Source organism: Choristoneura fumiferana, chromosome Z (genome assembly GCF_025370935.1).
Source record: "Choristoneura fumiferana chromosome Z, NRCan_CFum_1, whole genome shotgun sequence".
Lineage (NCBI taxonomy): Eukaryota > Metazoa > Arthropoda > Insecta > Lepidoptera > Tortricidae > Choristoneura > Choristoneura fumiferana.
This window is the reverse complement of record NC_133472.1, coordinates 22804887-22817415: the sequence shown is the minus strand read 5'-3', so window position 1 is coordinate 22817415 and position 12529 is coordinate 22804887. Positions and strand designations below refer to the sequence as shown.

The 12529-nt window shown below is 36.1% G+C and overlaps 1 protein-coding gene across 1 annotated transcript; it reads right to left on the bottom strand.

Moving 5' to 3' along the window:
• Positions 1 to 1390: 1390 nt before the first annotated feature.
• Positions 1391 to 4327, bottom strand: LOC141439076 (uncharacterized). The gene is made up of 2 exons (XM_074103211.1): positions 4271 to 4327; positions 1391 to 3493 (listed from the first exon to the last, which is right to left on the bottom strand). Exon 2 carries the CDS (start codon positions 3487 to 3489, stop codon positions 1408 to 1410), a length of 2082 nt encoding a protein of 693 aa, XP_073959312.1. The 5' UTR covers positions 3490 to 3493; positions 4271 to 4327; the 3' UTR covers positions 1391 to 1407.
• Positions 4328 to 12529: the final 8202 nt, after the last annotated feature.

The following is a 12529-nucleotide window of genomic DNA, read 5'->3' as shown; positions in this document are numbered from 1 at the left end:
ATCATCTATTTAATTCGAAAATGCCTTTATAGCGATCGTGATGAAAAATCGTGAGCAGTATGTGATTCAAACTACAAATAAACATATTTTTCTATTAGATTACAAAATCATAGCTTCCACCATTTTTACATATAACTATACAAACTACACAAATAACATTACTGCCAATTACGATTATGCAGTAGGTGTCATTTCATTTATTATTAGATCCAATATCGTTATACGGTAAGGCTGGGAAAATATAATTATTTTGTGATTGAACTGTCAACAAAACATTATGTAAAAAACTAGCCAAGTCTCGATGGAGCGGCTTGTTTATCTCTAAAAAGTAATGAAATCTAGACAAAGTCGTGCCAAGTCTAAGGTTCCTTACTGCGATTTCTTTATTATTATAGTTAAAGTTGTGTGACTTGGCCATTGACTTGTACCCACTCACGTATAAAGAATGTTGAATCTTAAGTCTTATCCAGTTAATGTTGAGACTCAATACGCGGACAATATAAAGAAATCGCAGTAAGGAACCATAGACTTGGCACGACTTTGTCTAGATTTCATTACTTTTTAGAGATAAACAAGCCGCTCCATCGTGACTTGGCTAGTATTTTACAGCATATTTTTGGTGGGACTCTGGATAAGACTAGACTGAACATTATTTTACATTAGTGGGTACAAGTCAACGGCCAAGGCACACAAAATTAACTATAATAATAAAAAAAGTCGCAGTAAGGAACCTTAGACTTGGCACGACTTTGTCTAGATTTCATTACTTTTTAGAGATAAACAAGCCACTCGAGACTTGGAGACTTGGCTTCGAGACTTGGCTAGTTTATTACAGAATGTATTTGGTGGGATCTCACTTCTTTTTGTAAAAAATTTGTAAAGGCGGTATGTCGATCTCTAATAGTTTGGTTGAACTCTTGTGTTTTCTAATCAGGGTCACCATTAGGGTTTGCAGTACCGGTACTGAAACCGACTTTGTATTTCCCGGTACTGGAGTAGATCCAGTACCGGGAAATACCGGGAAATTCGATACTTTCGGTACTGGAGGAAAAATGTGTAAAATGCTTGTTGTGCGTTAAGTAAAACGTTGAAAATAGTTTTATAGAAGTTTAATAAAATATAAAAAACTGAAATTACACTGTAATTCAATTATTGGCAAGAATGTTACAATCAGTCAGTCTCAAATCTCAATTTTAAATAATAATCTTTAATAATCAACAAATTGAGTATTATATATTTACTTAACTCAACTTCAACAAGTTCTTGTTCTGAGAGGAGGCCTGTGCCAGCAGTGGGACGTATATAGGCTGGGATGATGATGATGATGAACTTCAACAAAAAATAAAATTCTAAAAAATAAGTAATTGTTATGAAAAGGAACGACTACATCTTAAAATTCGTCAAACGTTAGCGAGCCATACGTAGCTGTTGGTAGTGCGTACGTAAAACGGAAATGGCATCGAGACTTTCGTCACTCAACCTTGTTCGCAATCGATTACATATATATCCTGCTGAGCTGAATATTCTTTCGGGTTCGACACTGGTTGGTGGAATGGTGCCTAAATGTTGGTGAGCTATAGTTAGGTAGTAGCCACGCTGTCCACCATTTTCCCAGAGGGCCATTTCGACTTTTACCAGTGATGAAAGGTTTTCGTCGACCGTATTAGACGCTGACTGGTTTGGAGCTGCCAACGCCTTTTGGATTTCTAAATTTAATTCCTCTTTGTTGCTCATTTGGTTATCTTGAATTGAAGTAGATTGACTTAAAGTTCGAACTGTCTGCGTCTCATGATAACCATCTTGATCGGGTTCCCGTTGCTGAAAGTCTGATGTACGACGCAGAAGAGCCACAATCATTTCGCACATCTGATTACTGCTAGGTCGTGGAAACAACTCAAAATCATCGGTTAACAAGTTTGCAAAATAAGTATCAGCATTAGCCAAATATTGCATGACTGATGCCTCTAATAGTCTTCTTTCTTTGTATCTTTTCTTTAGAGCCGCACACATTTCTTTGCTTAAGCTAGAATCAGTGTTTTGTAGCTTTTTGATTGCAAATTTCATTGCAACATCAGCAGTCAAAATTGATGCATCACGTTGACACAATGCTTCTGTTGTGATCTTCACAGTCTCCAAAACGCCATGAAGTTCACTAAGAAGTCGCCATTCTTCTTGACTGAACTCAAAACAAATCCTGAGATCCAAAAGAGCTTTTGTTATGCAGTTCCTAAGCATTAAAAAGCGGCTCACCATATTAGCAACGCTGCTCCATCGAGTCTGCACATCCAAAATTAATTCGTACTCCATTCCGAACTCCGATAAGACATACTTTTGGAGATATTCTTCATTCTTTTTTGGCGACTTTTTGAAGATTTTGATAGTTTTTCTAATTTTAGATAAAATATCGTGATATCTGAATTCAGTTGGTCTTGCTTGTGATTCGATAATCTCGCGTGTGAACTCCACGCCACCATCTTCTTCGTCAGAAGTATCGTCTTCATTTGGAATTGTAACGCGTCTTTCATTTTGAAGACGCACAAGTTGAACTAATGGCATGTCTTCATCAGTGTCTTCTTCCTGCTCTGAACAGCTATCTAAAGCAATAGGACTTCTCTTGTAAAATATATCGACGACTGCAAGCTGCACTGCATGTGCAATACATTGTTGATGAAATGTTGGGAGAAGTCTTCCAGTTTTTTTCATCATGCTACAGCCATCAGTAATACTAGCCACGACGTCTTTATAAAGGTTTATTTCATAACATTGCAGTCTTTTATTCAATTCCTCAATGCATTTTTCAGCAGACATTGAACCATGGATTCTTATGAGTCCCAAATTTTTAAATCTGCACGTATCATGCAGTTGCTTAGAATGCAAGTTAATACTAATATACCTTCTGTTGTGGTTGGACGTCCACTCGTCATAACTTATTGAGAACTTGCCACCATCTGACAAAATTTTCTTTATCTTTGAGATCAGCTCTTTCATTACGTTTTCTTTCTCTTTTAAGACGATTTCCCTTATGGAATTAGGAGATTTCGGCAGTATATGATCTTCTTTTTGAAAAAGTCGTTTCAGATCTTCAGATTGGGTAAAGGTACTGAATGGAATACCGTCCAACGAAACCATTCGGGAGACAGTAACTCCTAATGAAGGTTTCGAAGTAGAGGAATAAAAATCAGTCAATTTGGCTTTCTTCTTTTTTGTTGCCATTTCATCTGCAGGTGCATACGTAATCTCACTTGGACGACTAACCTCGCCAGAAACATCTTCAGTGGTAGCACTGGTAGCTGAGTTGTCTTCTTTATCGAAAAATTTTTTATGGATTGCTTTCAAATGTTTAAGTAAGCCTGTAGTTGAACCACCCACACATTTCAAAACTTTTGAGCAGACTTTACATTGTGCCTGTGTTTTTTCTTTGTTTCTTTTAAAACGCGACCATACTGACTGGCTATTTTGACTTTTAGATGTGACTTCTTCGAACTCCATAGTTCTTAAAACAAAGTAATAATAGTTCATCATTATCATCATGCTCATGCATAAATAACGAACACACACACACAAACAGTCAATGGAGATTACAGCAACATTTTCATAAGCCAAACTAACAAGATAATAAGCATAATCATTTATGAAAGTCGAATGAAGTTTCTTTTAAAAATGCAAACCTAAACTTATATGAAAAATACTTTTATACATTGTGAATTATTATTTAACACTAAACTAACACTTTAATATACCACCCACAAACAACGTTAAACTTTGACAGCAATAGACAGAGATGACATTTGAATTTACTGTTACCATTACCAGGTGCAAGAAATTAGTTCTATTGGTTTTCCGCAATATGGCGAGGTTTTTTATAATTCTGGTCAGCCTTTACGAACATGTGTATTATTTATTAGTCAAAAACAATTGCCTCCAAATTTTGGTGAAATGGAACGTGAATTCGTTAGGTATCAAATTGACAAAATCATAACCTCAAACTTGTTTTTATAGGTTTTAATTTTTACTAATACTAAAAACAAGTGTTTGCGTACTGAAAATGCATGCGGTCGCATTACTGCTAATGCTAAACTTATCACTTAGATATAGATATAACGATTAAGCTTGAATGAAACCACAAACAAGAAACCATGAAACGAATGTATAATTCACATTTCCAATATAATACATGCACAAGCACTATTCTTATTAAACAAAATCATGCTACATACTATGAAATTCATTATTTAATCGGTATAATTACCAAAAATACAAAATTACTTACTTTTCACTACAAACAAAGCACAACACAACGAGCGCGGAGACTCCTGCACGCCGCTTAACCAAAAGACAGTGACAGCGACAGTCGTGTCATGAATGACAAGTTGACAACCGGCAGACATAGTGTTGCCATTGCCAACTCAGTTTTATTATTATAGCTAAATTTGTATTAAAATATTGCCAGTTTAAGAACTAAAATATTAATAAATACAAAAAAAAGTTTAAAGAAATTGAATCACGGTAACAAACTTAAAACATGGTCATTGGTTACATGCACATTCACAGAAGTGTTATTTCCTTAAATAAAACGTTATGTTTCAAATCACCGGCGACTAAAGCAACATTTACAGCTTGATACAAGTTAAAAATAAGAAAATTATTATATATTTTTCTAGTACCGGAATTCCCGGGAAATGAGTTTCGTTTCCCGGTACTGAGGGCGATGAAATTTCCCGGGAATTCCCGGGAATTTCAGTACCGGGAATTCCCGGAGCAATCCCTAGTCACCATGTACTCCAGATCTTCGATTATCCTAGTTTTTATAGTTTTCCCTTTATGTGGCCATTAAACCCTAACTCTGTACCAAATTTCAGCTCTCTGAATTTATGGGAGATACTAGTTCTATTTTGATGATCATGAGTGAATGAATGAGTGAGTGTCATAAATGCGAAACTTTGCTTTCGCTTAACTTCGGAACTAAATGACCTACAGACTTGAAATTTTGGATTTTAAGTATGTGATTATAGCTTACTAGATGACGAAAATTTCTGCGTTCTGGTCTTATCTAGAGGTTCTCGAATAGGGGCCTGAAAATGCGGCGAAATGGTGCCAGTAAAGGATGGTACGGCAGTGTTTGCTTCGCGCTCGATTAAAGGATCGTGATATAATCACGAGCAAAACTACCGTATCACTTTTCATACAATACTTCCCATACAATCTTTGTATGGGAAGTGATGAAGTATTTTTGCTTGATAGTATTTACTCGTCAACATTCTTGTCATTGAGTGTAAAACTTAAATCACTACTGAAATAAAAGTACTGAATACAGATGAATAAGAATACGAGTTGAATTTTATTGCTGATGTCGACTCCATGTCTCGCTAACGTCTTACCGTGGGATGAAAACTTCGGTGCCTTTTATTATATGCGATGCTTATATGCCCTTCGATAACATAATAATAACAAAAATAGACAATATTAGCATAGTAAAAGAGTACTATGATATTAGTTAGGGGTCGGGAATTATTTGCATGAAAAGGCTAGTTTCGGTTTTACTTCACAATCTTGTTAAGGGCAATTACGATATTTACGATGATGGGTCTTGGGGATAAGATATCTAGTTTTTTATTATAAAGTGAAATTTTCGAGCGGCTGTATTGCATGAACTAGTAACGCAAACTTACTGTAGCCGGTTTAACTTGAAATATTTGGTATAAATAATTGTCTAAATGATTATGCAAGTACAATAAAAAAATAGTTAGTAAAATACTTCTTTTAAAAATGATTTTTATTTTACCAAAAACTTATTTAGGTAAGGATTTAACATTTTAGCTTTTAATTGATTAACTATACATGATTATTTGTTCTTTTCAAAAGCTGTTTAGGTGACTAATTGTTTCAACAAAAATGAAAATTAGAAAACGTCTGCCACGTTTAATGAGCAAGCGAATTAGTAAGCCAAGTCAAAGTTTTCTCATTTCCCTAAAAAGATTAACACGTTGTACAGGCGACGTGATCCGAATACCAAATTACTTTTGGATTATTCACTTTGCTTCAATACTTTATTTTGTCAAAGGTTTTTATTCTTTATGATGAGCTTTGTAAGCTGTTTTGCCGTGCAGTGCCAGTGATTGCTTACAACCATCGTTGTACTCTAATACTTATTTTCCCTTTAAATAATACAACTTCGAATAAAGAGGAAATTGATTCAGTGTCGTAGTTCGAGAACTTATATATTTTTAAAGTACATAGGTATTGAAAAAATTAAAGCACAATGTAATGCGCCGAAATTCTCTTTTATTTGGAAAGCCATTGAATCTTTAGTCTCGTTGACTGTCCACATGAAACTTAATTGTTTCAATTCGTCTTACTGTTTTTATGATACGGGGCAATGAAGAATATTACAAATCTACATAAGTAGTTATATAATAATATATTATTAACGCGGTTTTTGGTAATTGGACAAAAAATGTATATACTTAAATATTGTTAATTGTGTTGTAGTGTTATATTGTTATTTAAGTACCTTGCGGAGTCACATTTTGTATTTTATTTATTGTTCCTTTAACCAGGTATTAAGGTACCTAAAACGTTCTAACATTAGGTTCAACTCTGCCTCTACCACTTCTGGAGAACTTGAAAAAAAAAACGAAGAACACACTGAACACTGTTTTGAGGGATATCTGCAAAGCATTGTTTTGTAATGCCTCATCAAATTATCTCAGAAACCTAAATCTGGGGGCACGGTAGTGCCCCCGCCAATTCGAGCGCGAAGCAAACACTGCCGTACCATCCTTTACTGGAATCATTTCGCCGCATTTACAGGCCCCTATTTGAGAACCTCTGGATAAGACCAGAACGCAGAAATTTTCGTCAGCCAGTAAGCTATAATCATATACTTAAAATCCGAAATTTCAAATCTGTAGGTTATTTAGTTCCGAAGTTAAGCGAAAGCAAAGTTTCGCATTTATGACGCTCACTCACTCATTCATTCATGATCATCAAAATAGAACTAGTACTTCCCATAAACTCAGAGAGCTGAAATTTGGTACAGAGTTAGGGTTTAATGGCCATATAAAGGGAAAACTATAAAAATTAGGATAATCGAAGATCTGGAGTACATAGTGACTCTGATTAGAAAACACAAGAGTTCAACCAAACTATTAGAGATCGACAAATTGTAACGATTCCTACCTAAACTACATTTAACCTCTTAACCTAAAGCTTACACCGATGCCTACAAACTAAATTTATTTATTATTACCTTATTATGGGCCCTCAACCTACGAATAATTAGACCTAGTTGAAATTGATTTACCTTGTTTAAGTCATGAAATTGGCCAAGTGATTGCTAGCGGTCTAGAATAAGGAGCTTACGTTGTGTTCAAGTAGGTAACCCTTTTGTACGTTTAGTATAATGGGAAAAGAGCTCAATTATTATATAGTTTAACTGGATAATAAAGAGAAGATAACTAGATAGCAAACGAAGAACTTAGTAAGTTGTATAGTCATCTGTCAATAGTCTATGATATGTTCGTGTGGAAAAGGTTTTTTTTACCGCAGCTAAGTCCAGAGGCCCACTCCCCGCCTCTGGAAGTGGCTCTCGTCTCCGTACTGGACATGCCTCCTCTGCATTAGCCCTGAAGGAGCATTCTACCTTTTCCTTGTTAGGAAATAAAACATATCATTATGTTATTTGAGAGGACATTCAAAGGGGAGTCAGTTATAGCCTGAGGCTGTTCCTGGATCAAACCCGTGATCACAATACTCCTGTAGTAACAAACCCAACTTCAGTAGAATGTAGAGATAAGTTATATGACTTACATTGTAAGTTTATAGAAAAAAATAATTATTTTGTCTCACTTGTATTTGAGGCTACTAGCGTTTGTAACATAGGACATTGAATGAAAGTGAAACGCCGAAACCCTTCATTCGTCGGACGTCAAGGTCAGCCATTTAGTTGTCAATATTTATGTTAGTATGTCGCCAAGAGTATGGCTAGGTTCTGAATGTAGCGGCAAGCTTAAAAGCAGCCTTAGACAAATTGGTAAGTAGCTGTATAGTTAATGGGAAGAAAACACGATTAACACACACAAGTAAAGTCAAATTAAGTAAAATGGAGCAAAACACAACCTCCACCTTACCAATTGCAAGTAAAACATGATTGGCACACTCAGGTAAATATTAAATCAAGTAGATAGAGCAAATTCAACCTCCACCTTACCAAGTGGAAGTAAACACAATTGACACACACAGATAAATATCAAATCAAATAGATAGAGCAAATTCAACCTCCACCTTACCAAGTGGGAGTAAACACAAGATGTCAAGCTTACCATATCCTAGTCCTACTTCTAAACTAGCCAACTAAACTACACGAAACAGCAAACTGGAAGCCCGGGCTCCATAATTAGATTACTCGCGGAGTCTCTCAAGGTGCAATGAGAGAGTAGGCTCTCTTATTGCCCCTTTAGAATAGGTTCTAAACTATCCCTAAGTCGAGTGGGAGACTGTTACCTACGCCTATAACCCGTGTGCTCACCGGTATCTGTCGTGTTAGGATTGGGACAGACAAATACCGATGCCAAAGAATAAATGTGTGAATAGATAAATAAATAGATAAGGAGGACAAGATCTTGGTTGATTTAGGACACCGGTATGCCATCTCAAACCCTCCAAAACCCAGAGAGAAAATTAGGCCTGTCTCTTCCGGTATAATACAAGACCCCGCCCTTACTCCATAGGCGTACACTGACACTGAAGAACGTTCCCAGGGAAAGCCAGCCTGTCCGTTTTCACCGCTAGGTGACCTGGCTCTCATTCCCTAGGAATCGGCTTTTACTGAGCCGAAACTCGATAAGTCCTCCACTATTCCAGAAATATTTGAAATCACAACTGATTGTGATCCCCGAACCCCATAATGAATCAATACGCAATTCCCAGCAATAAATACCCTAATACCAAAAGCCTTCGGTACCAAGATACACAAAGCAGGGAAACCACACACCAATTCACTATATAAATAACAAAAAACAATTTAAAATACGATAGAGTTAATCCCAAGTATCCCAGAGAGAACCTCTCGAGTCCTTGTCGAAGAAAAGAATCCCTACTCCTTGTCGCGCGCTTCTATTTATACCCTAATTCCGGCGACAATGGCGACAATGGCGACCGGGTAGTAGAAATAGACCGCAGCCATAGCATCGGGCAGGGAAGGCTCTGCCGCTCTATTTCCACGTTCGTACTGGATAGTTTAATGTTGCCAATAATCTCGTTCGCGTATTTATGGGTAGTTTAGCAATTATCTAGCTTTATTTGTTTATTTACCTTTATTTAATAAAATTAATAATTATGTTAGCGTCTCCTACTAAACCTATGTTTACATAAGGTGAGACATTACAGACCATCGGCTGTAAGGTTACAATACCGCCTTTACAAATTTTCTAAAAAAAAGAGGTGAAATCCCACCAAAAACATTCTGTAAAAAACTAGCCAAGTCTCGATGGAGCTGCTTGTTTATCTCTAAAAAGTAATGAAATCTAGACAAAGTCGTGCCAAGTCTAAGGTTCCTTACTGCGATTTCTTTATTATTACAGTTAATTTTGTGTGACTTGGCCGTTGACTGGTACCCACTAACCTATAAAGAATGTTCAGTCTAGTCTTATCCAGAGTCCCACCAAAAATATTCTGTAAAAAACTAGCCAAGTCTCGACGGAGCTGCTTGTTTATCTCTAAAAAGTAATGAAATCTAGACAAAGTCGTGCCAAGTCTAAGGTTCCTTACTACGATTTCTTTATTATTACAGTTAATTTTGTGTGACTTGGCCGTTGACTTGTACCCACTAACCTATAAAGAATGTTCAGTCTAGTCTTATCCAGAGTCCCACCAAAAATATTCTGTAAAAAACTAGCCAAGTCTCGACGGAGCTGCTTGTTTATCTCTAAAAAGTAATGAAATCTAGACAAAGTCGTGCCAAGTCTAAGGTTCCTTACTGCGATTTCTTTATATTGTCCGCGTATTGAGAGACTTAAGACTCAACATTCTTAATACGTCAACGTACAAGTCAACGGCCAAGTCACACAACATTAACTATAATAATAAAGAAATCGCAGTAAGGAGCCTTAGACTTGGCAGTTGGCACGACTTTGTCTAGATTTCATTATTTTTTAAAGATAAACAAGCAGCACCATCGAGACTTGGCTAGTTTTTTACAGAATGTTTTTGGTGGGATTTGAGTTACATTATTGTAGTTTTAGTACAGAACCCTAATTTTTCTTTTGATAAATATAGTTTATGGCACTTTGAAATAATTTAGCATTATAATAGTGAAAGAATTTGTAAAATCAGCCCAGTAGTTTTTGAGTTAATTCGTAACAAACATCCAAAAATCACAAAATCCAAAAATCCAAAGCTTTCCTCTTTATAATATTAGTATAGACTAGCGACCCGTCCCGGCTTCGCACGGGCATAATAATAAAAAAACGGCCAAGTGCGAGTCGGACTCCCGCACGAAGGGTTCCATATCTATACAACATTAGACATTAGCAAAAAACGGCAAAAAAACACGTTTGCTGTATGGGAGAGCCCTCTTAAACATTTATTTTATTTTAATTTAATTATTTATTTTTAAATTGAATGAATATTCAAATAAATATTCTGTGAAGCAACTACCTACCTGATTCCGTTACTAATATCGAGCAAAAACGGAATAAAAAAACACGTTTGTTGTGTGGGAGCCCCCCTTAAATATTTATTTTATTGACTTTAGTATTTTTTGTTATAGCGGCAACAGAAATACATCATCTGTGAAAACTTCAACCGTCTAGCTATCACGGTTCATGAGGTAAAGCCTATTGACAGACAGACAGACGGACAGTGGAGTCTTAGTAATAAGGTCCCGTTTTTATTACCCTTTGGGCACAAAACTCCAAAAGGTTCTCTAATTAAGGGCACTTCACACAGATTTTTTAGCTCCATTTTCCAAAAATTACACCCGATGGCAAAAACGGAACCCTTATAGTTTCATCAAGTCCGTCTGTCTGTCTGTCCGTCCGTATGTCACAGGCATTTTACTCGAAAACTACAAGATGTATATCAATGAAATTTGGAGTACAGATGTCTAATCAAAGCCGCTATTTAGTCTTGTAGTTAAATAACAAAAATAAACATTTATAGCCCCCCCCTCCCTACCCCCCACTCCATACACGTAACAGAAATTGAAAAAAAAAAAATGTTTTTACTCGCATCATCGTGTGGCACATAGCTCGACAGCTCTTTTAAAAATATAGTAAGGTTTCTCAAAAACTTTTTTGATTAAGTGAAGATTTCCGGAAATAATCGCTCCCAAAGTAGCAAAAATTGTGTTTCCCCCCTCTATCTTGTAAACCGTTTGTCCAAAAAATATGCAAAAAATATGGAAATGTAACGCTTAATAAATACTTACAACGAAAATTAGTTTAAACATGATCGGATATACCGTTTTTGAGTTATTACCGAAAAACTGCGCTTCTCTACAAAAAGACGTAAGTTTCGTGAAGATACACTCTTTTTCTGGTAATAGATTTTAAGACTGTAGTAAGTATTTTAATTATGTTATAACGCACATAATATTACTTGATTTTTTTCGTAATGGCTACGGAACCCTATCTTGGGCGTGTCCGACACGCTCTTGGCCGGTTTTGTTTACACTTTGAGTTACATTACTGAAGTTTTAGTACGGAACCCTAATTTTTTTTTAATTGTGCCTATGGCACGTTGGAATAATTAAGGATTCTAATAGCGAAAGAATTTTTAAAATCCGTCTAGTAGTTTTTGAGTTAATTCGTAACAAACATCCAAAAATCCAAATCTTTCCTCTTTATAATATTAGTATAGATTAGCTGTTGCCCGCGACTCCGTCCGCGTGGTATTTGTTTATCGCTATCCCGCGGGAACTAGGTACAAAATTTCCGGGATTAAAAACTATCCTACGTCTTTCCCGTGATTGAATCAATCACGTCCAAACCGCTGAACAGTACTCAATCAGATTGAGTAACAAACATCCAAACTTGCAAACATTCAAACCTCCAAACATCTTTACAAACTTTCACATTTATAATATAAGTAGGATAGGATGTAAATGCTCTACTAACTCTTCAACCTTCTGTACCCATTTCACGCTCTCATTCGAAACCTGTCCGGGATAACAAACAGATCTTATTACTTTGCCCTTTTTCGTCTATACGTAGTGCGTGATTGTTGACAGCAGGCCATGCACATATTTAGATACTTGTATTATTAGGTATGGCACCCTTTATCAAACGACAGCGGCGGACAATCTGAAGGCAGTTGTTAAAAACTTTTTATTTTTGTATGGTTTATTTTTTATCACTTACATACTTTTATTGTATAGCTGTAGCCCGCGACTACATCTGCGAAGAATCGCCGTTTATTAATTCTGTTTAAAATGTATATCTCTAGTACCTACAATCTAAAAATTTGTGATAGAGCACGCTCCCTTACATTGTAATGAAGATAAACGGCTACAATAGCCATAGTTTGTGTT

What these genes read in the sequence shown, in the direction of transcription:
- LOC141439076 (XM_074103211.1), bottom strand. Translation starts at nt 3,489, where the DNA reads ATGGAGTTCGAAGAAGTCACATCTAAAAGTCAAAATAGCCAGTCAGTA.